The 24949-nt window shown below is 43.5% G+C and overlaps 1 protein-coding gene across 3 annotated transcripts; it reads right to left on the bottom strand.

The window, feature by feature from the left end:
• Window positions 1-7: 7 nt before the first annotated feature.
• Window positions 8-24022, bottom strand: flt1 (fms related receptor tyrosine kinase 1). Of its 3 annotated transcripts, none has more exons than XM_028432641.1 (30): window positions 23748-24022; window positions 21536-21632; window positions 20868-21073; window positions 19134-19258; window positions 16434-16599; window positions 16220-16356; window positions 15619-15790; window positions 15361-15478; window positions 15009-15178; window positions 14763-14910; window positions 9217-9340; window positions 8850-8958; window positions 7354-7662; window positions 5768-5914; window positions 5560-5691; window positions 4766-4872; window positions 4347-4482; window positions 3849-3953; window positions 3647-3760; window positions 3467-3555; window positions 3059-3146; window positions 2879-2976; window positions 2663-2785; window positions 2435-2546; window positions 2233-2332; window positions 1611-1716; window positions 1437-1534; window positions 1183-1252; window positions 977-1068; window positions 8-859 (listed from the first exon to the last, which is right to left on the bottom strand). In XM_028432641.1, exons 1-30 carry the CDS (start codon window positions 23803-23805, stop codon window positions 691-693), a joined length of 3825 nt encoding a protein of 1274 aa, XP_028288442.1. In that variant the 5' UTR covers window positions 23806-24022; the 3' UTR covers window positions 8-690. The 3 variants fall into 3 exon arrangements, with proteins under 3 accessions (XP_028288442.1, XP_028288441.1, XP_028288443.1); XM_028432640.1 differs by having other exon boundaries at window positions 3059-3161; XM_028432642.1 differs by lacking the exons at window positions 8-859; window positions 977-1068; window positions 1183-1252; ... (15 more) ...; window positions 8850-8958; window positions 9217-9340 and adding an exon at window positions 11563-13023.
• Window positions 24023-24949: the final 927 nt, after the last annotated feature.

The following is a 24949-nucleotide window of genomic DNA, read 5'->3' on the forward strand; positions in this document are numbered from 1 at the left end:
ACTGAGGTATGTTGTCTGTTTTTAATCCAAAACCAAAATACAAGTGATAAGACTTCCTTACAACTGAGCTTGACTCTTGACACTAGAATTGACATGCCGTCTGAGCATGTTAGTAGCTGGTGACTGTGAACGTTTCTCTAGAGCTTCATCGAAATGTAATTCTTACCCTTAGTTTCCTCAATCACATTATGTCGAAGAGATTAAAAACTACTATATATATATAAAATGACTAAACATTTAAAATAAATATATCTAATAACATAATTCAGTAGATAATTTGTTTCCAGCATATACTGTGGCAGCTGTGTAAGAGGAACAGTTCCATTCAGCAGTGCTCCTCTACACAAAGCTCTGAGTATGAGGTACCAATACAATAAGGTCTTATAGGTTGGTGGATACATTCTGTGTAACGCCATAGAGAAAGTACTTAGCTGCTCTCTGAGGGGGTCATGTTGAGAGATAATAATACTTGTGAGGAAGCTATGTTGTTCTACAGCATGTGATTTATGCAGATAAACTGATTCATCTAAAGTTAGGAAGAACACAGAAACAGCATGTGGGAGGTTTAGACGTCTGTGAGGGAGGAAGAACATTAAACTGAGGTAGAGGATAGAAAGCAGAATTCAGTGCTGAGCAGGAAAATACATACACCCTGTGTGAAGCTGTCAAAGGACCGCACATGACCTGATGCTAGAGAGACGGGTAGAGGAAGGCAGAGTTGTAGTCCGGGGGAGGAGAGCCGCCCTCGTCAGACTCCCAGTCACACGGCAGGATTGAAGACTCGTTGTCACGGAGACCTGTAATGTCACTGCACAGGAAGGGCAACTGGTTGTCTCGACACTTGGTGAAGGTGAAGAACCTAAACACAGAAAGCATACATTAAGGAAAGCAAGAGCATCCATGCTGTATGACATGAGACAGAAACAACATGACAACAACACCAAAAAGGCAGGAATGAGGCTGAACAGGTCCTCACCTGCTGAGCTTCTTGTTCTTGGGGCTGTTCTCCCTCATCATGTGCTTCAGCTCCTCTGATGGCAGAACCATCCCACTGTCGCTCTGCTCATCCTTAAACACAGAAAAGATTCCAACATGCACAGAGTTACTGCATATAATAATATATCTGTGTTATTCTTATTCTTTGATCTTTCTGAGTGTACGCCAGCAGAAGTGAGGTCTTACATCATGTCTGTCCGGCTCCTCGCAGGGTAATTCCTCAAAAGTCTGGAGTGTGGCCATCCCCCTCATGTAGCTGCACAGAGAGGATTCAGATTCAAAACATAACCTGGACATTTCCCTGCTTTCCCAACCCGCTTCCTGTGATTTCTGAATTTAGTTTCAGTTACCTCTCACAGCTTCCTCACATCACTTTCAGTCCTTCCAGCACATTACTAGCATACATCATTACACAAACACACAGTTTGACACTTTCTCACCTCAGGTTGGTGACTGCCAGCGGGTTTTCTTTGAAAGCCTCAGAGCACCCACTGACTCCACTCGTGAACGATCCCAGGGGAATGTAATCCTTTCCGTCCTGTTAAAGAAAAACACATTTAGATCTTGCTCTTTTTTGTGAATCATTTTGTTAGACAATACATCACCGGCCTGACCTGCTGCACCCTCTCCTGTAGCAGGTCTCCCAGTGTCCCCACCAAATTAGTGAAGGTGGGTCTGTCAGATGGACTGGCCTCCCAACATGACAGCATTGTGCTGTAACTGTACACACAAACACACAAAAAAGAATTACACATAGTAAAATAATTAAAACACACACAATGCAAAATATTTTTAAAAGTCTGTCTCAGTGGAGTGGAGTTGACATAAACCTGCCTGCAAAGCTCGCAGAGCTGTGGTTGTGGTTGAATACAGTGGTTAAGTCTATTTTGGGATCTTGAACAAACTGGTCAACATGTGCTCGCATGAAGCCGCTTCTCTGTGTGTCATCTGCTGTTGTGAATCTTGTTTAGAAAGGAAACTTACATGAAAACATCACAACTTTCTCAGCTCATTTTAGACTCAAGTTCTCATGAAACCAATTCTTCATTTCTAAAGAATTTAGTGATGGCTTGCCCAAACGATATTTTTGTATTACATCTGTACCATGACGTAATAAAAATGCATTCTAGCATCACTACAAGATAACAAGTGCCTCTAGCTGAGGTTTGAAAGGGAACTTTTATTTGTGTTTCTGTTACTACAGGCAGACTCCCATGAACACCACCATGGACTCACATCTCAGATGTACTGTATTCTGGCGCTCGCATCCTTGTTCCCGCCTTCAGCCTGTGGCAGAACTCCTCATCTATGTGAAGGCCAGGGTATGGAGAAGCACCTGGTGGATGAATGCACACATGGCGACAGTCACAGTCTTTCACAAACCTTTGCTTCAGTTATTTTGGGCACCCACTGCACAGCATGTGTTCACAACAGTTACCCAAAGAGAAGATTTCCCACAGCAGGATGCCGTACGACCACACATCACTCTGTGTGGTGAACACCTTGTCAAAGATGGACTCAGGAGACATCCACTTCAGGGGGAGCCGGGCCTGTCAGCCAGTCAGATCACAAGATTACACAGGTTTAGGTTTACACAGAATCGGGCTCGATATGTTAGGCTGCAGATCGTGATTGTGCAAAGATACTGTATCTGACAAGGACTCACATCGCCCTTGCGGACATAGTCTGGGTCTTTGTAGATGTCTCTGGCCAGGCCGAAATCACAGATCTTCACCACTTTATTGTCAGACAGCAAAACATTCCTGGCTGCCAGGTCTCTATGAATACACTGATGCAGACACACAGACAGCACAAATAACGACGTATGAGAGCCACACTCATGTACATGCAGGCACACGACTAGAGCAGAGAAGCATCAGACCTTGCGAGAGGCCAGAAACTCCATTCCTCGTGCCACCTGAAAGCTGAAAGAAATGAGATCCTCCAGGAAAAGAGGGGAGTTGGAGGAAGACTTGGGATCTGGAAAAATAAAGAGAGAGCATATGAGATGTAAATAGAATGCTGTAAACACAGAAAAATGCTCAGCAAGCTCCTCTCTTACCAAGGCTGTTGACTTTATTGTCTGTCTCATCAAACTCTGTTCTGATGTTGCTGACGTAGCGTGGCCCTCCATCTTTTGCTTCAGCTGGCTGGGATGGACAGAACTGTTAGAAAAAGTCATCACATTAGAATGGATTAGTGACAAGAGGTGAAAATGTGAGATAATTTTCTGTAAAGTGTAAAACAGGTTAATAAATTAAAGAAGTACTTGGAAGCAGATAACATTTTCAAACCTCACACAGATTGCAGAAGTGAGTTTTCTGCGAATGATTTTGTAACTCTCTGTTGTTCTGAACCACAAGAACTAGCAGGAACATGCGAGAAGTATGCAAGCCCATTTTGGAGGCCCTGTGTTTTTTGTGAATTGACGTATATCGACATCTTTATCAAGTGATGTTGCTAAACTTACCCGGTCACGTACAAACACCTCTCTCTTGTTTTTGAGGAAGGTAGAGAGGTTTCCAAAGCAACAGTACTCGACAATGACCATCAGCGGCCCTGCATGTGCGCACACACACACACGTATATATTTTAATGTAAATTAACATATACACAATAAGAAACATGATTCATGATTCAACACACACACCTCCTGACTTGGTGCAAGCTCCGAGGAGGTTGACTACATTCAAATGGTTTCCAATGTGGTTGAGGATCTTGAGTTCAGTCATCAGAGCCTTGTGTTCACTGGCTGTAGCTCCCTCTGGTGGACAAATGGCAGAATGAGAAATGGCAGAAATGTACTGCACAGAAATAGTTTCTGAGAGAGAACCAGGCGCCTGATGTCGTACCTTTGAGCATTTTAACAGCCACAGTACTGCAGCCGATGGCGCCGTCTATACCGAACGCAGATGCCTGCATCACTTTACCAAAGGCTCCACGGCCCAGAGGTTTCCCTGAGACAGACAACAGAAACAGGAGGTATATTTTTCTAATTGAACAACTCAATTAATTATTATTCTCATTCATTCCAGATGTGAGATGCTGATAGCCAAAGGGTCCATCCATCTAACAGTCCCACCCTGATGATAGTGAGAGCTGATTACTTCCAGTAAACACAGTTTACAGACCCCATGCTGGAGCTGATTAGCTCAACACAGACAACACAGACACAACGTCTGATTAATGGAATGAGAGTCACTCCCAATAATAATCTGATAAGGACTATGAGAAAATCCTTGTATCGCTTACGTGATCTTAATGCCTCCCTTCCCTCACGCTGCATTTCTGAAATCTCAACTCACAGAAGAACATCTTGCTAAAAAACATCCCAGATTAAAAAAAGATACCTAATTTAAGGCGCTCCCGAGGGAACTCCCATTGGTTCGGGTCATACTGCAGCCTCTCACACTGCTCCTCTACTGGCCCGCCTCCTGTGTCCAGTATGATTGACAGGTACTCTGGTTTGGTGTTTGAGCTGTTGGGCTTTGGGGGAAGGAAGAGAATATTTAACAAAACAAGAAAACATAGAGCATCAATGCATGTATCAATAGTCCACCTATGTGTACCCTGATCCTTAAATTTATCATCTCTAGATTCTTCTGCAGAGAATTATTCTAGAAAGATTACATTATTCTCTCCATAATCCAAACATGTTTCTATTCTGGAGAAGGTGGCTACAGGGTGACGTGCGTTACTGGAGAAAAAAACTCTTACTACATTACATTTCATTATACCACAAAGACAGGTACTTCTTGCTTACGCTCACCTGTTTCAGTCTTCGTATGAAGAGTGTGAGCAGAAGCCAGGAGAGAGTGGCCACCACACAGGTACAGGTGAGGGTGGGAATTTCCAAAAATGAGAATTCTGAGGCAGCTGTACACACACACACACACACACACACACACACTTGTGATAGCTGTAAACTTATTGTAAATTTGATGAATGAAATAATGACTAATTGTGTTTGGAGTTTTCCTTTTAACTGGGGTGTACTGTGTTTTTTCACTGTCACACTATAATCTGTAAACATTACCATCCATCCTCCTTGTTAAGTTTATTTATTTACTTTTATTTATTTTTAATGTCAGGATGGAGAAATGCCCAGCTCCACTACAGCACGGAGCCTCTCCTTGCAGGCCGGGCCTTTCCGGAGGAAATAAAAACGGGAGACAGCTTCCTTCCTGACTGATCAGAACACAACAACACACACACGGTTACTCCTCTTTTTCAGACCTGCTCTGGGAAGTGAGTCCACCACCACTACCAGAGGATTGCTGAAACTTGTGGGGTAGCAGAACCACAGAGATCCTGCCTCCTCTACTACCTCCGGATGTGTGTGTTAGTGTGGGGGTGTGTGAACAAAAGGCTGAGCGTTTATATTGAGACATACTTTGATCAGTGTTTACTTAAAAACTGTTACATAGACATTCATCATCTTTCATTTTTAGAACTGACGCACTGTACCTCTGTGTATAAATACCACACACTACATAACCATAAGGTGTACTACACGTCTGCACATAAAGACCACACATCTGTTTACAGAAGTGGAATACTTACTATTGACCCATATATAGGCTGAGCTCTCTGCAGACCCTCTCTCATTGGTGGCCTGACACGTATACAGGCCCTGGTCCTCCACCGTGATCCTGTCAATATGAAGAGTTCCATCTCCTGCTGCTATGACAATACCTGAAGATGACAGTTAAGAACTTTTAGAAAGCAGATTACAGCTAGTGTTAAAATGTCGAGAACATTTTTTTTTAACCTGATCCCTGCAGCAGAGCACGTTCGTCTTTGTACCATGTGATGGTTGGGGGTGGGACCCCTTGGGATGGACAGCTGAGGGTCACAGAACTGCTGACGTTTACAGTGCAATCTGTCAAATTGGTAAGCAGAACTGGAGGCTCCAGAACTGAAGGGACACCACAAACACACAGTTGAAGTACAAGTGTGAGAACGTGATCTTATGACTCTCCAGATGATGTGACAACAAGCTGATATAACTTTTTTTGCAGTTTGCAAGCATGCATCTGCCAGATCTGGAGCTTTAATATAGAGGCATCTTTCTAATTTTATTAGCATGTAAATTAAATGAGCTCTTCTTTGATTATGGACTAATTACTGCTAATGCTGTAAGCAGACCAGAAGGTTAGATTATAGGGCTTTTCCGAAAAAACATAAACTAAAAAAAACTAAAAAAAAAAAAAAAAAAAAAACATGAACCAAAACAAACTGCCCACCAGAAAATCTTTCCTCAAAAATTTCTGCCAACCTTTTTTTTTTTTTTACAGAACAGTCCAAGTTATTTATAATCCAACACAGATTTGTGATGAAGTGAAAGCACTGCTATTTTTTCCCACAGTGTTTTGGAGCTGTGCCACTTTTGGACAATAACTGTGTGACACATGTGCAGAAGAGTGGCCTTGGCTTCAACCTGTGAGTCAGCTGGAGTTTGGGGCCTCCTGGGCCCTTTACTCGCAATCAAAAAGCTGTTGGCCAAGAGAACACAATGAGTTGAGCGCAGCTTCTCATAACTATAATTACACTACAATACACATAGGCTATAATTAGACCAGATAACTTCATGCTCCCCAACTCTTTTTATCTAAATCTACCTAACTCTCTCTGGTCACCCTGTCACTTTAGTAATTCCCTTGTGGGGGTCCTGAGGGAGGAAGCTGACGCGCTGAGCAGTGATTGTGTGGAGAACAGCAGTAAAAGACACGAAGAAAAGTCACTTAAACATGGCGACTGATTGTTGTTTCCCCTATCTTCCTCCTGGACAACAATTGATGATTGTCTGCTCAGGCCGGGGTCTGACAGTGTCTGATTGGCTGATTGTTCCTGCAGCCCTGCGCAGGGGCCTGTAAATGTGGCATTGTGGGAAGTGCCATTGTGTGGTCTTCCTCTAGACAAGAGCTCATTCCCACGTGAAAGAGGTGCTGAGCTGGAGTGCAAGAGCAAAGCTAGGGTGGGGCCCCAGGAAGCTGTGGGGACCCAATTCCCAAGCAGCAAGACGTCTGTGAACGAGTGTGGTTGTTTGTTTGTATGTATGTACAACATAGGTACACAGGAACATGAAAAACCTATCTGTTTACACAGAGAACATGATTACTCTGGCTTTGCAGCCACATTACTATTTTTTAACAAAGAAAAGTGAAATATATATGAGTGAAATATATATGTGTATCAACGTTTCTGTAATGTCTGTCATCTTAAAGGGCCTTGTTGACCTTTTCATCTCCTACATTATTCCATCTGTTAGAACTATTTAAACATAAAATCTAAATTTGTTTGCTATAACATTGAGGATGAAGATGAGGAGGTGAATACAAAATAGATGTTACTCACTTGTGACCACCACCTTCGTGTCCAGGTGTGTCTCCTGCCCTGTGACGAGGTGGCGGGCGGAGCATCTGTAGGTTCCAGAGTCTCTGGCTGTCAAGTTTCTAAGCAACAGTACCAGAAAATTGGAGAACTCCCCTAATCTGAACTGCTGAACATTCAAGGCAGGACGTTGGGATGGGATATCTTCTGTGTCATTCACTTGTTGCCATGACAGCACTGTGTACAGGTACTTATTGGCGGAACAGGTGAGATGGAGGTCTCCACCCTCTCTGGCCTGCTCCTGCTGCTTCACACTGAAACCTCCTGGGACATCTAGGAAACAGAGAGGAGGCGAAAAGATGGATTAGAGGAGTTGTACAGGAACAAAAGCCTTCTCTGACCTCCTGTTTGACATGAATAAACCCTCTCAGTTTCTCAACATGCGAGTCTGGATCCTGGCTGGTGCCTAAAACCAGGATCCCAATTCTACCAATCCTCCATTTCTGTAACCTTTGATGATAAAGTTGAATGGCTATTGTGGGTAAAAGCAGCTAGTGGAATATACTGAAAAGGCTTTTTATTTACTTTAGCCATTTGAAACTTCCCGTGGAAACGGCTTGAGAGTTTCCTGATGGCAGATAGTGTTTATCTTTCCCGAACACCCCAAGGCCCCCTGAAATAAAGTGGACCTGCCAGTCCAAGGAAGTGCGCTGCACGGGGAAGTGGAACGATAAGAGCCCCTGGTTCCTGTTTCGCTCTTGCTCACACACTAACAGCTCAACGCAGCCTGACACACAAACACGCATTCAAAAAAGTTTAACCTGTGTCGCCTGTAACAAATCGAACAACACAAAACTGCAGTATAGAGTATGTCCATCATGCACGTACGCTACTTTGTACTGTCAAACATTTCAACCTGTCCTGCAGTTTTTAAGAAATGTCCACTGTGTTTATATTTCTGTTGTGTCACGTAACACTTGTTTGATTTGTCTGTTCAACATAATCAAAGCTGTAACCAGACACAAACGATGCTGTGTTTTATTTCAAATGTCAAAATAACTGGACAAAAAGTGACTGTAAATAGGTCCATACACCAACAAAAGCTGCAGTTAATTATGATCCACTGGCAGAGACAGCTGGCCCTCCAGGTCCTAGACTGATAGTTTGAGCTCCATGGTCAGCAGTGTTTTGACCCACATTGCTGTTTCTTTGTTAAATTTAAATTAAATTGTCCCTGCTTAGCTTTTCACTTGGTCACACTGTGGATAGTTGAAATGCAAGAAAATCATCAGCCTCAGGAAAACCATCAGGTTGTGGGTCTAGATTATTAGACCCACAACCTGAACAGTGACCCAAACCACAACTCAATCTGTAAGATGACAGATTAACAGCTGATCTTGCAGAAAAGGGTGGGAGAGGAGTCCAGGAGAAGTGAAAGAAAAGACTGTGAGAAGAGACCAGGAGCACCTGTGTACTTTATACCTTTTATAGTTTAAAAGGCTTTTTATTTGAAAAATCACCTGTGATGTAGAAGGGGATGTCGAGCTGGTCGGCGCCTGCGGGGTTGGAGGCAATGCACCGATACACTCCAGACACAAAGGCCTCTGCCACTGTCAGAACGCCCACCGTCTATGGAGAGCACACACACAAACATCCACACAAACTGAGCACACAGTGTTTATACACATTTGTACTCTTCATCATACTCTTCCAGTAAGCAGTCAATAGTTGTTTCTGAGCCAGACGTCCTGACCACTTCCAACATAGGTTATGTCAACATACTAAAAGTTTTGACGGCAAGTACTTTTGAGAGAATTGTGTGTATGGGTGAGGCTTTCAAAGTCAGAGTAAGTAAGAGCACGTTGTGTATTTATGTACTTCGCATACCTTTTTCTTCCCCTGAAGCACTTCCTGCCTGTGAGTAACACTCAGGATGTGGTTATGTGTGGACGTGGAAGGGACACTCTCTGTCACAGGGCTCCACAGTGAAGAGGATGTTGGACACACACACCTTAAAAGAGGAGGAGGAAGAGAGGAAGATGTATTCAGCTGTGTTGACACAAGTCATATTACACTGCTTCCAGGTGTGTGTGTGTGTGTGTTTTTCTCAGCTGTGCTCAGCAGGACGAAGAATTGAACACCAGGGAAACTCCTTGATCGTCACAGCTTGACGTTCCAGCGTGATTCACATAATTATCATGATTACCAAAACATTTTTTATTGATAGCATCATATCCTTCTTCCCTCTGCTGCTAGCTGACAATAGTGGATCTTTTGTAGTGCTATGTAAAACTGGATTGTTCCTCTATGAAGGATGCAGAGGTGGTATTGTCATCCTGTCAATTGGCTTCCTTTCATTCATCATCTCACATTTCCAGGGCAAGCGTTTCTGTCTCTCAATGACTCTCACAAGTCTAAATCCATAGATTCCATTGCAGTAGAGCAATGGGAACTGGAACCTTTGCAAGATGCTGCAGGTATTTACACACGTCTACTCCTGATGGGAAATCCTGAGATAATACACAAGCTGGGCATGGGCCTGAAAAGCCCAACTCTACTTCCCCTCTGAACACACACAATGCTTAATATCTAAGCTGTTTTTTTTTAGTTTAACGGATGTTCACCATCACCACAAATATGCTTAGTACTCTCAATGAAATGTATCCTTGTATTTTAACACAAGACTTGTTATGTAATTTAAAGCAATTAAAGCAAGCAGATTCCTTTTTAGGAAGAGTATACTCATTATTAAATCTGTATTAGCCATACTGCTAATATCAGGGGGGCATTTAAATATTTTTTAATATTTACAACACAAATAAAGTCTTCAGTTTCCAACAACAATCTACTATTGCAATCTACTGCAGTACAAAGCCCAAGAGAACTCTTATCTAATATAAATTAATGAAAATTTACTTGCAATATTGAACCTGAAAAGGTTTTATTTTTAGGGGCTACAGCAAGCTAGCATAGCTTGAAGGTTACACTACGTACGTACTTGATAACCCACCACAGAAAATGCTAATAATGCTAACAATTTGTGGGTCACCCCCTATTTCTAACGCAACTTAAAAAGCTACAGGCCACTTACAAGCAGCATTTGATGCCCTTATGTTTTCATAGCTTGAGTTAAACTTGCTAGTTCACACCTCACACACCTGAACATGACTAGCATGGACTTAGCCTCCGGAGATGCTGCTAATTGCTACCTGTACGTCTTCAGCTGGAAGGAACCAAATAGTCACAGCGCAGAGGGGTGTTCGTGAAACAGTCGCATTTAGATATAATTATACAAGTGAAGAAAAGCGTCTTTTTTGCCGTCGATGTTATTTCTATATGCAAATAAAACAGTTACTATGATTGTAGGATTTGCACTTTTCTAAGATTATTTAATCCAAAACCAGGTGATACGGGTTTGTAACCTGCCTTCAAAAGAGGTATCACCTTTGTGGTCTTGCAGATGCAGGTGGCCAAGAAGTTGTTTACATTTTCTTACAGTTTTTACAGAGAGGATTAAATCTGTTTCTGAGCTCTGATTCTGTGGGTCTCATAAACAAAAGAACGCGCCTTCAGTATTTAGATATTAACCATCCTCCATGTAAACTATCATTTCCACTGTGTTCACTGATCCTCTGCCTGTTTATGCATGTGTCAGTGCCCCTCTCTGCTCCCTGTCTCTGTCTGTATCCTTGTCGTCATCCTTTCTGTCTGTCCCGAGCTCCTCCCTGAGTTGGGTTCCTCTCTGCTCCCTGATTGCTCTTCCTCTTGGCATTGAGATAGTGTGTGACTGCACGACCCACCCTGTGCATGACACCATGGGCCTGACACACACAAACACACACACACACATGCCAAGCGAATGCATGCATGCACATACCCACACCCGGCACCTTGAGTGTACACCAGAAAAAAAAAAAAAAAAGCATTTGGAGGCAAAGTCACTTGCACACACACACAAATAGAATTAGTTAGATGGATGTGTGGACAAAGTTAGACACAGAAAATGAACACAAGCATACACAAACATCCACATTTACACTGTGTGTGCCTGCCAACAGGGTGAGCAGCAGCCGCCTGAAATGAACGAATGAAGTGTTCCAAGCCGTGTATCAGTGGGGGTCATCTCCTGCCTTTTTTTCCTGTCCTGTTTTGATACCTAAAATACACTTTTACCGCTGTCCCTGTCTGTTCCTGTCTCAGCCCCGAAATAACCACAGAATGAAGAAACCGATACACAAATATAAGCAAAGTTTAATGCAAAAACACAAACAACGGATATAACACATCAATACCTCTAACAGATTCATACATAGATGGCAAATATTGTCATATGTAAGTTAGTTGTATAAAATTATTAAATATTAGATTCATATATTACTCATAGATCATCTATATACAAGGAATGACTCACATTGGCAGACACCCGTAGAATGGGACGCACACACACACACATTCTTGCACACTCTCACATTTGCTTTATGCGAACACACACACGCTATTTTAAAATATCTTGTAGCATCACACATACATTTAGATTTTAATTAACTTCCAATACAAAGACGACAGGGCTGTTATGCTCACATCATTTGGCACAAAGAAGACATTTTTGACACAGGATGACAGTGGATGACACAGGCTAGTCTTTGGTCTGTGCAGATCCAGTCCTACATAGTAGGTGTCTGCTCACCGTCAGTCTTTTGAACAACACACAGTCTGTCATCTCTCCAAGGTTAAGCACTTCTACCGGTGGCTAATAATCAGAACAGAAACTCACAGCTTTTGTGGATGTCAGAATCAGATCAGGGCTTGGGACAGGCATGGTTCATGCACCCATTATAGTACCACTCTAGGACACAAAAAACAAGCAAAGCAGCTCCAGAAATGTGGCTGGTGGACGGATGGAATTGCACTTTTCTTTGGCTCAAAATGTCTGTTAAATGTAGAAAGCACAAAACTACAGGACAGCCTGGTGTAGGGAAGGACTTGAATAAATAAATAATCAGTAAAGCAGGTGTCCTTATATCCTCAGTGTTATGGATTATTTAGGTCCTGTGCCTCCTGGTCTTCACTGCTCAGCAGTGTTAGAAGTCACTTCCTCACTTTCCAGTTTAGCAAGCACAGGATATTCGTTTAGGATCACTGTAATGTCGCTGAGGGTTCTGGCTGCTGTGGAGAGGCACTGATGAGTGTGTGAAGGTGGCAGTGATGGAGAAGTGGGCTCCAGGGTGGGAGGCGATAGGGGAGTTGTTGTTCTGTGGAGGTGGAGGATGCTGGGTTGGGGGTGGAGGATGCTGGGTTGGGGGTGGAGGGCAGAGCTGGTGAGGGAAGGGGTTGGAGAAGTATGTGTGGGGGGCAGCAGAGTTAGGGGGGAAGGGGTGTGGGGGTGCTCTCAAGAATAGATCAAGCTCTTGAGGAAGCGGACTGTGCCACGTTTGAAGACGAAGGGACAATCACGCCGCTGGGAAGCGTCTCGCGTCGGAGAGGAAGCCAAACAACGAGAGGAAAAGCGCTCTGATTTTTGCACAGGAAGCCCAGTGAGCCTCCTGCCCAAGCCAGATAAGCGCTGTGGTTCCCAGGGCCAGACCCAAGAGTGGATTCAGGACCCAGGCGTGAGGCCCCCATCAGCCTGGCCCAGCCTGGTCCACAGTCCCTGGGCCTCCTCCAGCATGGCGTCAGGCTTGTGGTGCAGCCGGGCTGCAAAGAACAAGGGCCTAGTGAGGATCCAACCAAACACTACCAGTCTAAAGAAACAGTGCAGACAGTGCAGGAGAACCAGAACAGAGCTTTACAAAGGACCAAGAAGAGGCCAAATGTAATCTGCTGGGATGTTACTGTGCAGTTTGACTCAACTTCTGCATTCAGAAATGCATCATTGTTTACAATACTGATCGGCAAAAGTAAAAGGATTTTTTTTCCTTTTAATTACAAGCTTATTACGATAAATGATTAATTTAGTAAAATAATCAGAAATTGTGCAGATTGCATCTGACTTCTTATCTGTGATGCTCTCATACATACGGTACTTTTGCACAACAGAAAAAGAAATTCAAAAATGTAAATACCAAATCTAATATCTGATTAATATTCAAATGATTTCATCCTTCCTCAAAATAAAACTTCGCACCTCTCTCTAACTCAGTCTAACAGTGAAGCTCACATACTGAAGTCGCTCATGTTCATGATGTAGGATACTTTTGGCATGTGGCAGAGATGGATGGATGGAACCACACTAGAGGCACCGTGGCATGGCGCCATGCGAGAGTGCCACGGTTAAGGGTCAAGTACACTGATGATGTCAGCGTGTCTCAGGGGGGGAATACAGTGTGGGCGGCTGCTGTGGTGCTCTCAGGTAATACTTAACCTTTCTGACTTGGTCGTAAGGAACACAATAAGTGTCTGACCTCCAAGAACAACTCAATCAATGTTTCTGCCAAGTGGCTGCTCGAGTACTCGTGTGTGTGTGTCTGAGTCAAAGACTGTCCCTCAGCATCACAGGGTTGGGACATTTCTCATGAGAACTCTGAATATAGAGTGTGTGTCAGATATAAGAAAAAGCATCACAGGATGCGGTGTGCAATCACAATAATAAACAGGCCTCTCACCCTGCGTCCTGCTCAGGAAATTCATTAAATCATAGTGTTTGATTTGGAGACCAACAAATCGTGACTGAGAGCACAGAACTGGCCTCTATTGAAGTGTGTTTTTTTCTATGTCCTTTCAAGTCTGAGATACACTGTGTACTGTGTCTGTAAATGTAACAGGCACACACACACACACAGACAGACAGACACACACACTCAGGATATTTGTGTTCACTTAAACAAACAGAAGAAAAGGACACATGGACGGTAAGAGAACTTAAATATGGTGAAAAAGCTGCACAGGCAAACAAACACAGGCGTGATGAAACACACACACCATTATAGACACACAAACAAAATGTGGGTGCATACACACAAACAAACACACACATTTTCACACATTCCTGTACATGAAAGGCCCCCAAAGGCATCTGTTCTGGTTACAAGAAGGAAGTGCTGTCTGACCACATGCTGAAACAGACAAAACATGTCTCATTCTTCAAAATCACACACACACACACACACACACACACACACACTAACAAATAACATTAAACAAACACAATTACACCTATTTGTATTGTATACAACTTCACAGCATGAATATTTTTAGCATTAAGCTGCCACAATTTGAACAGAATGTTTGTTTGACAATTTCCGCTGATTACCTCAAACATATTTATTAATATATATTATATTTTCTGCTGTCACTGCAGTTAATTAGTTCAACTTTTTAGAACATAGACCTCAGTATAGGACTTTAGGCATTTATTAACTGCTAAAAATAAATTATATTATATTTTTGAAACGTCCTATATTTGTGATACTAAACACCTCTTCTGGGCTACTTACAGGCCTTTGGACGGGCAGGGATGCCAGAGCCACTGGATGTGTGGAGGAGGGACTCCCTTGGATGTGCAGTGCAGGGCTTGTCTGCTCCCCCGTGGCACAGAGCCCGGGTCCTGCAACGACACGGCCTTCTCCCCTATTTGAGGACTCACTGTGAGACAAGAAGCCGACACAAAGGTACACAGATTAAATAACCCTGGAGGTTGAAGATGGTTGTTGTTAGATGAGAAATTATTTATAGCATCTCACCATTGACCAAAAGTGTGAGAGTGAGATTCTGGTAGAGCCCGTGTTCCCGGGTTCGTACTAGGACAGTGTACTTTCCGGCATCCTCCTCTGCAACATCCCGGATAACCAGGGAGGCCCCGTCCATGTGGTATCTGGAGCATTGTTCTGCTGCTACCTTCCCATCCTTTAACCTGAAAGAAGAAAATTGTTTGATGAGCCATGCCTGGTTGCTAAATTAAACATCACTTCCACATTTTTTTTGATTCAGAAAGGGAGGTGAGGCCAATGAGGAATAAAAAAAAGGGAAGTGAAAGGAAAATGAAACTAGTATTACAAAAGACATCTGATCTGGAGGATAAATATAATCTCTTACCAGATGATCTCAGGGGTGGGGAATGCCCGTAGTTTGGGAGTGAGTCTGTAAGATTTCTGCCCGGCTTGTACCACCATCACAGATCCATTTCTGGGTTTCAGGCGGATAAAAGGACGATCTGACGTTGGGAAGAATACACCAACACATGTCATGTGATTGTAAAAGTATTGTGACATTTATCCCTCAGTCGTTTCAGAGTTTGGGATAAAATCCGGCGATAGATGAAGAATTAAAGTACATTTTATTGACTACACTCACCGAAGACGGTCACACTGACTTTCTGTTGTTTGCTCTGATCGCCACTGGTGACGCGACATGTGTAGAGGCCGCGGTCTGACCGCTGAAGCTTGGGGATGGTCAGGATACTGTAGAACAACATGTGTGTTTGGTGTCTCAGCAGCCTTTTGGTGGTGGATCCGACATTTTTATTCTGAAGAACAGAAACAGGATTAATAAAAGACATAATAAAAACACAGTGAATCTCATTTTAGATAGTGGAGCTGCTCATTGAAGGACTTCCTTATGATTTTCAGTGCTGGATAAAAAATAGTTTATAAGAAATATATAATATATATTATAAGAAACAGCTTTCACTTAAATTAACTCTGATTTAGTAAAATACATTTATAAATGTTTGAAGTATTTGACAGAGCTTGGTTGGCTCTCCGGTACTAAACAGTCGTCTTTCCCAGCCTGCAGGAACTATGACATTTGGGATTATGCTGAGTGAAAAGGTATATTGTTCCTCACCGACAGCAGATTGTAACACATGAACACACTCCTGCTCAGTCTTTATCAAAGGTCATTTGTCATCTAAACCTGCTCTTATGCTCTGTGCAAACTTTAAAGCAGGTCTGACCTTTCCAGGGTAGTCCCAGGTGATGTTGACTCTGGTGTTCAGCTCTGCATTTGCAGTGCAGTTCAACACCAGCCTCTCTCCCTTCAGGGCCTGCACAGGTCCACTGGTGTTCAGATACACCTCAGTGATGTTACTCACTGGAAGACAAATACATACATATGTCAGAACAGCCATATTCTAGTGTGTGTTTGATGTGGAGCTGCAGCATGCTGACCTGGTCTGTGCACAAAGTATACACGCGACTTGTGTTTGACCCCATCAGCGACGGTCTGGCAGAAGAAGAGGCCGATGTAATAGAAGGTGGGAGTTCGGATGGTGAAACCTCGATTGCTGCTCCAAATAATGTTTCTCTGGTCTGGACTCAGGCTGCGGCTGGGGAACTGTGAGACGAGACAACACCCATCAAATGTTTCATGTTACCACGATTCTGATCATGCAGGGGGAGGCAATGACACATTCTCAGTGCAGTGAGTAAATCTGAAATATCAGGGGAAAACTGAATCACAGACAAGGGCAGAGAGATTAGAGGAACATGGTCATACTTGCTTGCTAAAAATAGGAAGAGGCTGTGGTGTCAGGAACAATTCCTGAGAACAGTCATTCATAAAATCGCTTCTCAAACTTTTGACCTGAATGGTTTTAATGTGTACAGTGTTTCTGGGACTCTTGGTGGTTGGTGGTTCAGAGTCCATCGCCTGCTTGTTTTTGCTATTTATTTTTTATTTTTTATTTTAAGCAAATTTACTTAGCTTAAAATGTACCTATTTCTAGAAATAACATCCTTCATCTTTAGTACAGAGGATGATATAAAGGGGCATCCTTTTTTTTTGTTACAGTGAATTGTCTCACTCAATTGTGCAGCAGAGGCCGAGGCTGCAGCTGCAGCAAGCATGATTAAAGTTACTCACTGGAGGGTTTGAAATGCCCACCTTCACCTATTAGGTGCTTCTATGCAATGAATCCTTGCCACATAAAAACCTCCTGCAGCTTGATGTTGACCAGTATGAACTCACATGTTTTATAATTCTTGGCTACCTTGCATGGGCACTTGTGTAACTGTGTGTTCTTGTTTTCTTGGAGGCCGCTACAAGGAAATGTTTACTAGTATATCCGTGAAACAGTGGAAGCCTCCCACCCTCTCTCAAGGGGACCGGTGGACCTCCACCCCCCTTAACCACCATCAAACACACACACTTTCCTCCTGCACCCTCAGCATGAACCGAGCAATACCTGCACCCCACCCCCTGTCACTGGACTCTTCCTCCTTTCTCATGATGCTTCTTGGTCTTCCTCCTCCTGAACCCTGAACTCACTGATGCCACATCTGAGCACAATAAATGCCCTCTATGCCCCAATAACATCCAAAGATGGAGGCAGGAGCAAGATGGAGGGAAAAGGGGGAGGAGCAAAGAGTCAAAGGAGTCAGGATATAAGAAACGTGACTCCAGTCCATCTCCTCGCATCCTGTTACTACAGGATATAGACAGGAACGCCAGGTCGACCCTGTCATCCCGGACCTCCAGGACTTCCCGGTCACTTTCACAGCTAAAGCGAGAGAGCAGAGGCTCCTGGGTATTGTTCCTGCCAAGAAGGGTCATATTAGAGACCCAGGAGGAGTGCAAAGTCCTTCCAGGAATAAACCACTCCAGATGCTGTGACACAGAGTGGGTTCCTGGTTCAGTCCAGCCAGCGCAGGGAAAGAGGATAGAGAAGAAGCAAGAGGAGGGGAGCTATTTTTAGACTCATTACCTTAGAGGCTTCAGGCATTTGTGAAGAGAGGCAGGACAAACACATGTGCATTTTCTGCCTTCAAAAACCCTCAAAATATGCAGTCTGTAGACATTTCTTCTGTTTTGCCGTTTCTTTAGCCATGGCAGCAGGATGGTCCAATGATGGCAATGTCTGAACACAGAGATATACCAACGACTGTCTAGTTTTTAGTCTCCCCATAGTCAATGGAACATCTCTCTCACTGCTGCTGTGATATGAACCATTCTGCTTTAACCTGTCCTCCCTATTCTTAACGTGTTCCAGACGCATATTAAAAGAACAGAACTGATGGGCAAGGCAACATGTAACTTCCTCCATTAGATTCAGAGTCAGTCTTGAATGTTTTATAACTACTGTAGATAATGTTTCCTACAGTCATGCACAAGCCGTCATATTAAAGACCAGCGCCGCTGATTAAAGAGAGTGGTCTGTACTTTGATCTGTGGGGGCCAACAGGAGCCACCTCTGCTTCCTCTGCCAGGCAGGTCAGCTGTTTAACGCATCAGTTGGAGGAAGCTGGCAGGCTTTACTCCTACTACAAGAGGTGAAGGGTGAGATGTGGGAAGTGTGCTGGCCAAGGAACAGCTCCAGGGGCATTCAAGATCCCAAGTCCTGTCTCCAGAGGGAAACACAGTGCCAACAATAGGGCTGGTTTGATCGGAAAAAGTCAGTAAGGACAGGGGCACCGTAGTTAAAGATATGAACAGACAGTCCCACTTCATCATCAAATAACGTTTCTACAGCAACATGCGCACTTACAGACACAGACAGCTTAAGATTTCTTTTTGCACTCTGTCCACTCTCCCCCTCACTCAGCACTCAAGCGCCAACACTCACAAACATATCCGCACACACTTTCACACATATCCGCAGGCGGACACAAACAAACGGACACACACGCCACAGCGTAATGGCTGCCAAGATAAGAACAATGTGGAGAATGATCTGGACAGGGAGAAACAACTGGACGGTGCATTGTGCTCATAAGTGAGGCCTGATGGAAAAAACTGGGACAGGTAACGATGTGCAACAGGACATGAGTGGTGTGATTGAGCAGGAGAGGACGAGTGTGACGTGAGTGTGTAGATACAGAGTCGCAACACGTGGAGATTGTGTTTCAGAGCACAATAATTCATGCACTGACCTTCACCAGTGTGGCGGTGATGTTGGGATGGGTGACCCGGCAGGGGATGACCAGTGGCTCCTTTTCCTTCATGTACAACACATCTGGGCTCATAGCCGGATGTTCCACAAATGGCTGCTGGCTGTCTGAAACCCAAACACTGCGGTCAGGTACACAGAATATGCGATATTTACATTTTTTGCCAGTTCACCAATACTGTTCAACATGATGCAGATATTGATATTTACATATACATAAACACATCCAGCTGGCAGCAGAGAGCATCAAAGCTTTTCTGTGGTGGCATTAACAAAAATTGGGTAGCTAAACTAAATGCTAGAAGACAACAAGATGCTAACAGTTCTGACACTAAAAACCTCCAGACCACAGACATACCTGTTCTATAAGCTCACTGACATACTGACATCATTTCTGATAGGGGACATAGAGAGTATCAATCAACTTTAATGATTCTTAGTCATGAAAATAAAAGGATAAAAGGATCAATTCACTGAAACGCTACCAACATATTGTCTCATCCGTATCAGGTAGACATGCATGAAATTTAGTGAATCATAATCCGTGTAAATCAGACCAGCAGTTATTCCGTTCTATCACCACACATCTTTTTGTGTGAACTGAAGCTTTATATTCATGGCTATGATAGAAGGGCAAGAAAACAATTGCCTGCCTCTGAGACACACAAACACACTTCCAAGTATCAATCTCAGCAACAAACAAAAACAAACACACATACACTGTCCTCCACACCCTCTCATTCTGAATACCCATTCAGAACGACTGCCTATAGTCAACAATAAACACACAGATTGTTTAGAAGCAATCAAACGGCTTCTCTGTGTTTCTCCTCTCAGCTCGACCACTGTATTAGTTCTGTGCCATTCAAAGGTGTGGGTGTTGCTCGTTGCATTGTTTGTTACCGTAGGGTGTTATTCAAGGAAAGCAAATCTCTGAACATTCGAACAAAAGTACCCCAAGGACTAGTAGACTGAAGGCTTCCTTCTCTTGCTTTGATTTCTAATAGAGGATTCTGGGAGGGAGGTGACGTCTGAGTGGAGCTGCAGGCCAAGTTTGATGCTTAATGGACATGGCGACCTGAGCGATTGATGGCCCCTGAGCGTCCTGTTGACCAAACAGTAGCATGGCCTGTGACCCTGGCCTCCTGCCCAGCTCGGTGCCCTGCACAGCTCAGACTGAGCAGCGCCAACTTCTCTGACAGAGAGGAGCTGGCCGGGTGGGCATCTCCAGCTCCGCCTGGAGCTCCTCACACACACACCTCTCTTTGCCGCCACCTTGCAGACACACAGCGACATCCCCTTCCAGCACACCCCCTTCGAGCCCTTCCCCTCCTCCCCCACGCACAGGATGCTTCAAGCAAGGCTGAGTAGTGCAGATAAGGCTGATGCCCTGGGAAACTCTGCCCGGGCCTGAGCCTTTCAGCAGCTGGGCTATTCCTGGCCTCGAGGTAGCACGTAAACGAAAGTAAAAAAGGATTTAAATATAGACAAGAGGGAGGTAGGCCTGGGATGAGAAAGGAGAGACAGGGGAGGAGGGGGAGTGAAACTGTGCCAGAGCCATGTAGAAGGATGTGTTGCTGGGACAAACAGTGTTTAGATATAATTGTCTCTCTGGCATTGGTCTGTATTTAGCACCCACTGCATCCTGTTTAACTTGAGGATATAAACAAGAAGCATGAAGGGTTCAGTAAAAACACCTCAGGCTGCAGGGTCTTACCTCTGACATATACATAGACGGATGACTGTTTTTGGGTTCTGTGCTGGTACCGGCAGCGGAACGTCCCGGTGTGCTGGCCCTGCATGTGGCTGACCCTCAGGCGGCTGCAGTACTGCTGGCTCGTCCTCCCACAGCGAGATTCGGCCACCTCCACCTGTTCCCTGGCCAGGCCTGCTGGGAACGCCCACCTCAGCTCCCAGCGACCCCTGAGCAACAGTTAACCGGACATTTAATTCAGCTTACATCACAGGAACTGTATCACATTGTTACATGATTGTTTTACCATGCTGTGTGTTGGGTGGGCAGAAGATTTGAACCTCCTCTGATTTCATGTTTGTGTGCACAGAAAATGAGAATAACAGTTTGCTTTAAAAGTGTCTATCATTTAAAAAATAAAAAAGTGACAACACAGCAGTCTGGGGAAATACAGCCTCTCTCACAGGGGACCAACTACTAGTAATTATTGAGGAAATGTTAAAGGGAAGGTCTACAAAAACACAACAAGAGGATTAAACGTATCACCCTAAGAGTCCCAGTTGACAAAATATTTGGGTTCTAATGAGCATTTTTCTATGATACCTAGAAGGGGTCTCTGTAGGATGTGTGCTTTGAATTTCATATCACTGTGGCTCCTGGGACTCCTGATTCTGGATCTACCTGAAACTCACCTGCAGTTGAGCAATAGTGTCTGGTTGGTGTCAAGGACCAGCTGCTGGGATTTCACATCCAAGAGAGGGACGCTGAACTTCCCCCTGTGATCCTTATCTGCAGATGAAAAGACACAGATGGTAAGTGGAGTTGCAGAAGCACCTTATGAGCAAACACAGTGCACACTGACTGACGTCTGAGATTCCCTTTGATGCAGAATATCTTGTTCATTAAATAAAATGGTGCTGCTATCTTCTTAGATAAGCAGCCGTCTGATTGGGACGTGCTTTGTGTGAAATCAGAACACGCTCAGAGGAAATCCTGGAAGAGAAAACACTTCACATCCGAGAAACACTTCGGGGAAAGGTATTAAACCTGACAGCAGTCCTGGTGGTTCCACCTCCACTGCACGTCCTCCATTCAGTATCTGTGACCCTCCTCACATCTTCTCGCTCTGACCACTCGACAAGCTGCATGGAAATGCGTAAGCACTGTCTCCATTTGTTTATCAAATAAAGGCACTTCTCCACTTCATGTCTGAGTTTTATTAATGAAAGATGAAGACTGTCCGCCCTTCCTTCCTCCTATCATCATTCAGGGAAGTCCGTCCTTCACTCTTGACTTGACTGACTGTCCAACAACAAGCAGCTCAAAACACAGCTAACAAAATCACTGTTAGTGAATTTAAACCCATTATTACCTTTCATTGTCAGCATCATTGTTCCCAGTGGATGCCCTATTGAGCAGATCTGCTATTACTCACTCTGATAGGACTTCCTATATATTTCCTCAGGTTTCACAGAGTGTGAGAAGGCAGCAAATACACACACATGGCAGAAAAAGGGAAGACAGGGAGGGGGGAGTCTTCAAAGCTTGCATGGGGCTTTTTCTAACAAGCTGGTTAAAGATGAGTCTAATTGAAATTGTTAAAGAGTTTGTTGGAGGTAAGATATTTTAGTAAGTTGGAAGTCATGTGATCCCACATTTGGGAAAATTATTTTTACTGACAGAACTATTTCAGATGTCATACTAAAAGAAAACACTGAACAGATATTAAATGATCAATAAATATGACATTTTTACTGAAATTATTTGAATCTAATCCTAAAAGGGAGACGATAATGGAAATTCTTTGTTTTTTGCAGGGTGTGATTATTTTAATAAATATATGTTCTGATTGTTTTTCTTTAAACTAATGTGTCCAAATTAACATTAACATTTAGTTAATTAACATTAACATAGTTGTATAAGAAACATATTATGGTGTGTTTCATTACTATCATTGATTTATCATTAATATAATTCTATAACTTTTAGATTGATGAAAATTATTGTCCTTGATTATTTTTGGCAACAGGTTGGTTTAAAAAAAAATCCTAAAATGTGTTATTCAAACATGAAAACTAACGCCATGAATTCATTGATGAAATGTGAATATTAAAGGTAAAGAAGGAAAGAGTTTAAACTAACAGCAGCATACAAACAAAATTAGCCTGAAGTTCTTAACTTCTTTGTATTACAGACATGATGTATTTTTAGGTGAAGTTGAGCACCAGCTTTCATCCCTTAAACTGCCTCCAGTAACACCACAGACATCTGCGGAGCGCATACCAGCAACCTGCTGACTGTTTTAGCAATAAGCACCGATTAACCCGGGCTCCTGCGCCGTGGATATTTTCCTTTGGTTTGGTCATGACCCCTCGTTCATTTACATCAGAACTTCCATTTGACAAACTCATCAGGCTCAGGAAACAACGCCCTGCGTGTGTCCATTCAACCGGGGCCAAGCGCACAAGGAGCCGGACCACAAAGGTCCGCATTATCCAAACATGTGTCCCGCTGGATAGCGCTTATCTGGCTCTGTGCACACACTACCAGGAGAGGTTTACAACCTGAGCAGGTTCAGACTCAGAGGCACATTGACGACTTCAAATCCAAGCCTGCAACAATAACAGCAGGTTTGTGTTTATTTTGCCCCTTTAAAGGGCCTGCAGTATGTGGCAAATAAAGATTCCAGCCGTGCGTAAAAGTCTGTCTTTACAAACTTTATACCATTTTTGCAATGCCAAAACAAGCTGTATGAATATATATATATATATGATGTATATGTGGCAAAACATGTTACACCTTTAAACCATGTTTACAACTAATGTTGCTATGAGGTAAAATATATCATCCATGCAGCAGGTAGCTGCTCTGAGCAGCTATAACACGAGTGAATCACTTACTCACCTTTTGCACGAACACCATACAATCCACATAGTAGGCAGATGAGAATAAAATTCATCATGTCTGAGGACTCCGGTGCAGATATCGCCCTTCAAATATAAAACATGAAAGAAGTTTAACTCCTGCTGTTTTTTTCTTCCCTCCAGAGCAGACAGCAAACACTGCAGAGCGCAGCTGACTGTTGCGCACAGGGGATGATGGTCAGTGAATGGAGGCGGTTGGTTTCCTGAGGTTAGCTGCAGGAGATCACGCAACAGGACACCGCGCTTGAACTCCAGAGCAACTTTTTCCCATCGTTCTGGACAGAGGCGCGGATTTATACAGTTCCCACAGTGCAGCCACCGGATGGCGGGCTTCCGTTATACGTTCACTGACACACCCATGGCGCGTAATAGCAACAGCACCGACTCCACAATCAGCCCATCAGAGAGGTGTTGATGAGCGACCACTGCAGTATCAAAACGACACTTTTTTAACACACTTTTTAAGTAATCATACTTTACATAATTAATTATGTACGCACGTGGCTTATTTTTTAATAAGACAAATCATGCTCCCATGGATAATTGGAAGAGATGCGCACAGGTCAGCGCTGTGCCAACATCTGGTCTGTACACGCGATTATCAGCACGTAGGCACCGAGATGAACGGGTGGTGTCCTGATCAACAACGTGACAGTTCAGTTTCTCACTTTTCAAACAACACAAACTGCTGTAACAGGTTCATGCTGATTTCTTTTCAGCCATAAAGTGACCAATTAAACCAACGCTGCATAGAATCAGTAGTTCAGTAGTTTTAAAGTGGATCATTAAGAAAAAGAATACAGAAACTGTACATAATGATAAAAAACGATGTTGCGTTGGTAATGGCGTCTTTAATATAAAGGCAAATATTTAATATAATTTAACAACAACGGTGCCAACTGCAGTGTACTTCGGTTCTTATAGAGTAAGGTTGAAAATTCTCAGTCAGCCAGGTGAAATTAACACATAGGGCCTTTATATTATGGGTGTAAGGTGCCACACCGCCCCAGGGGATAGGCAGTGACACACAGTGGCCACTGGGTGGAAATGTGAGCTGGATGAGGAGGGAGAAATGGACAAAAACGCATAACGTCTGCATTCAAAAGACTTACCAACCTCTCCTGGACTTCACATGTTTTTTTTTTCTTCCAACGGAGGCACCATGAAGATAAATTAAATCAC

Source organism: Parambassis ranga, chromosome 20 (genome assembly GCF_900634625.1).
Source record: "Parambassis ranga chromosome 20, fParRan2.1, whole genome shotgun sequence".
NCBI lineage: Eukaryota > Metazoa > Chordata > Actinopteri > Ambassidae > Parambassis > Parambassis ranga.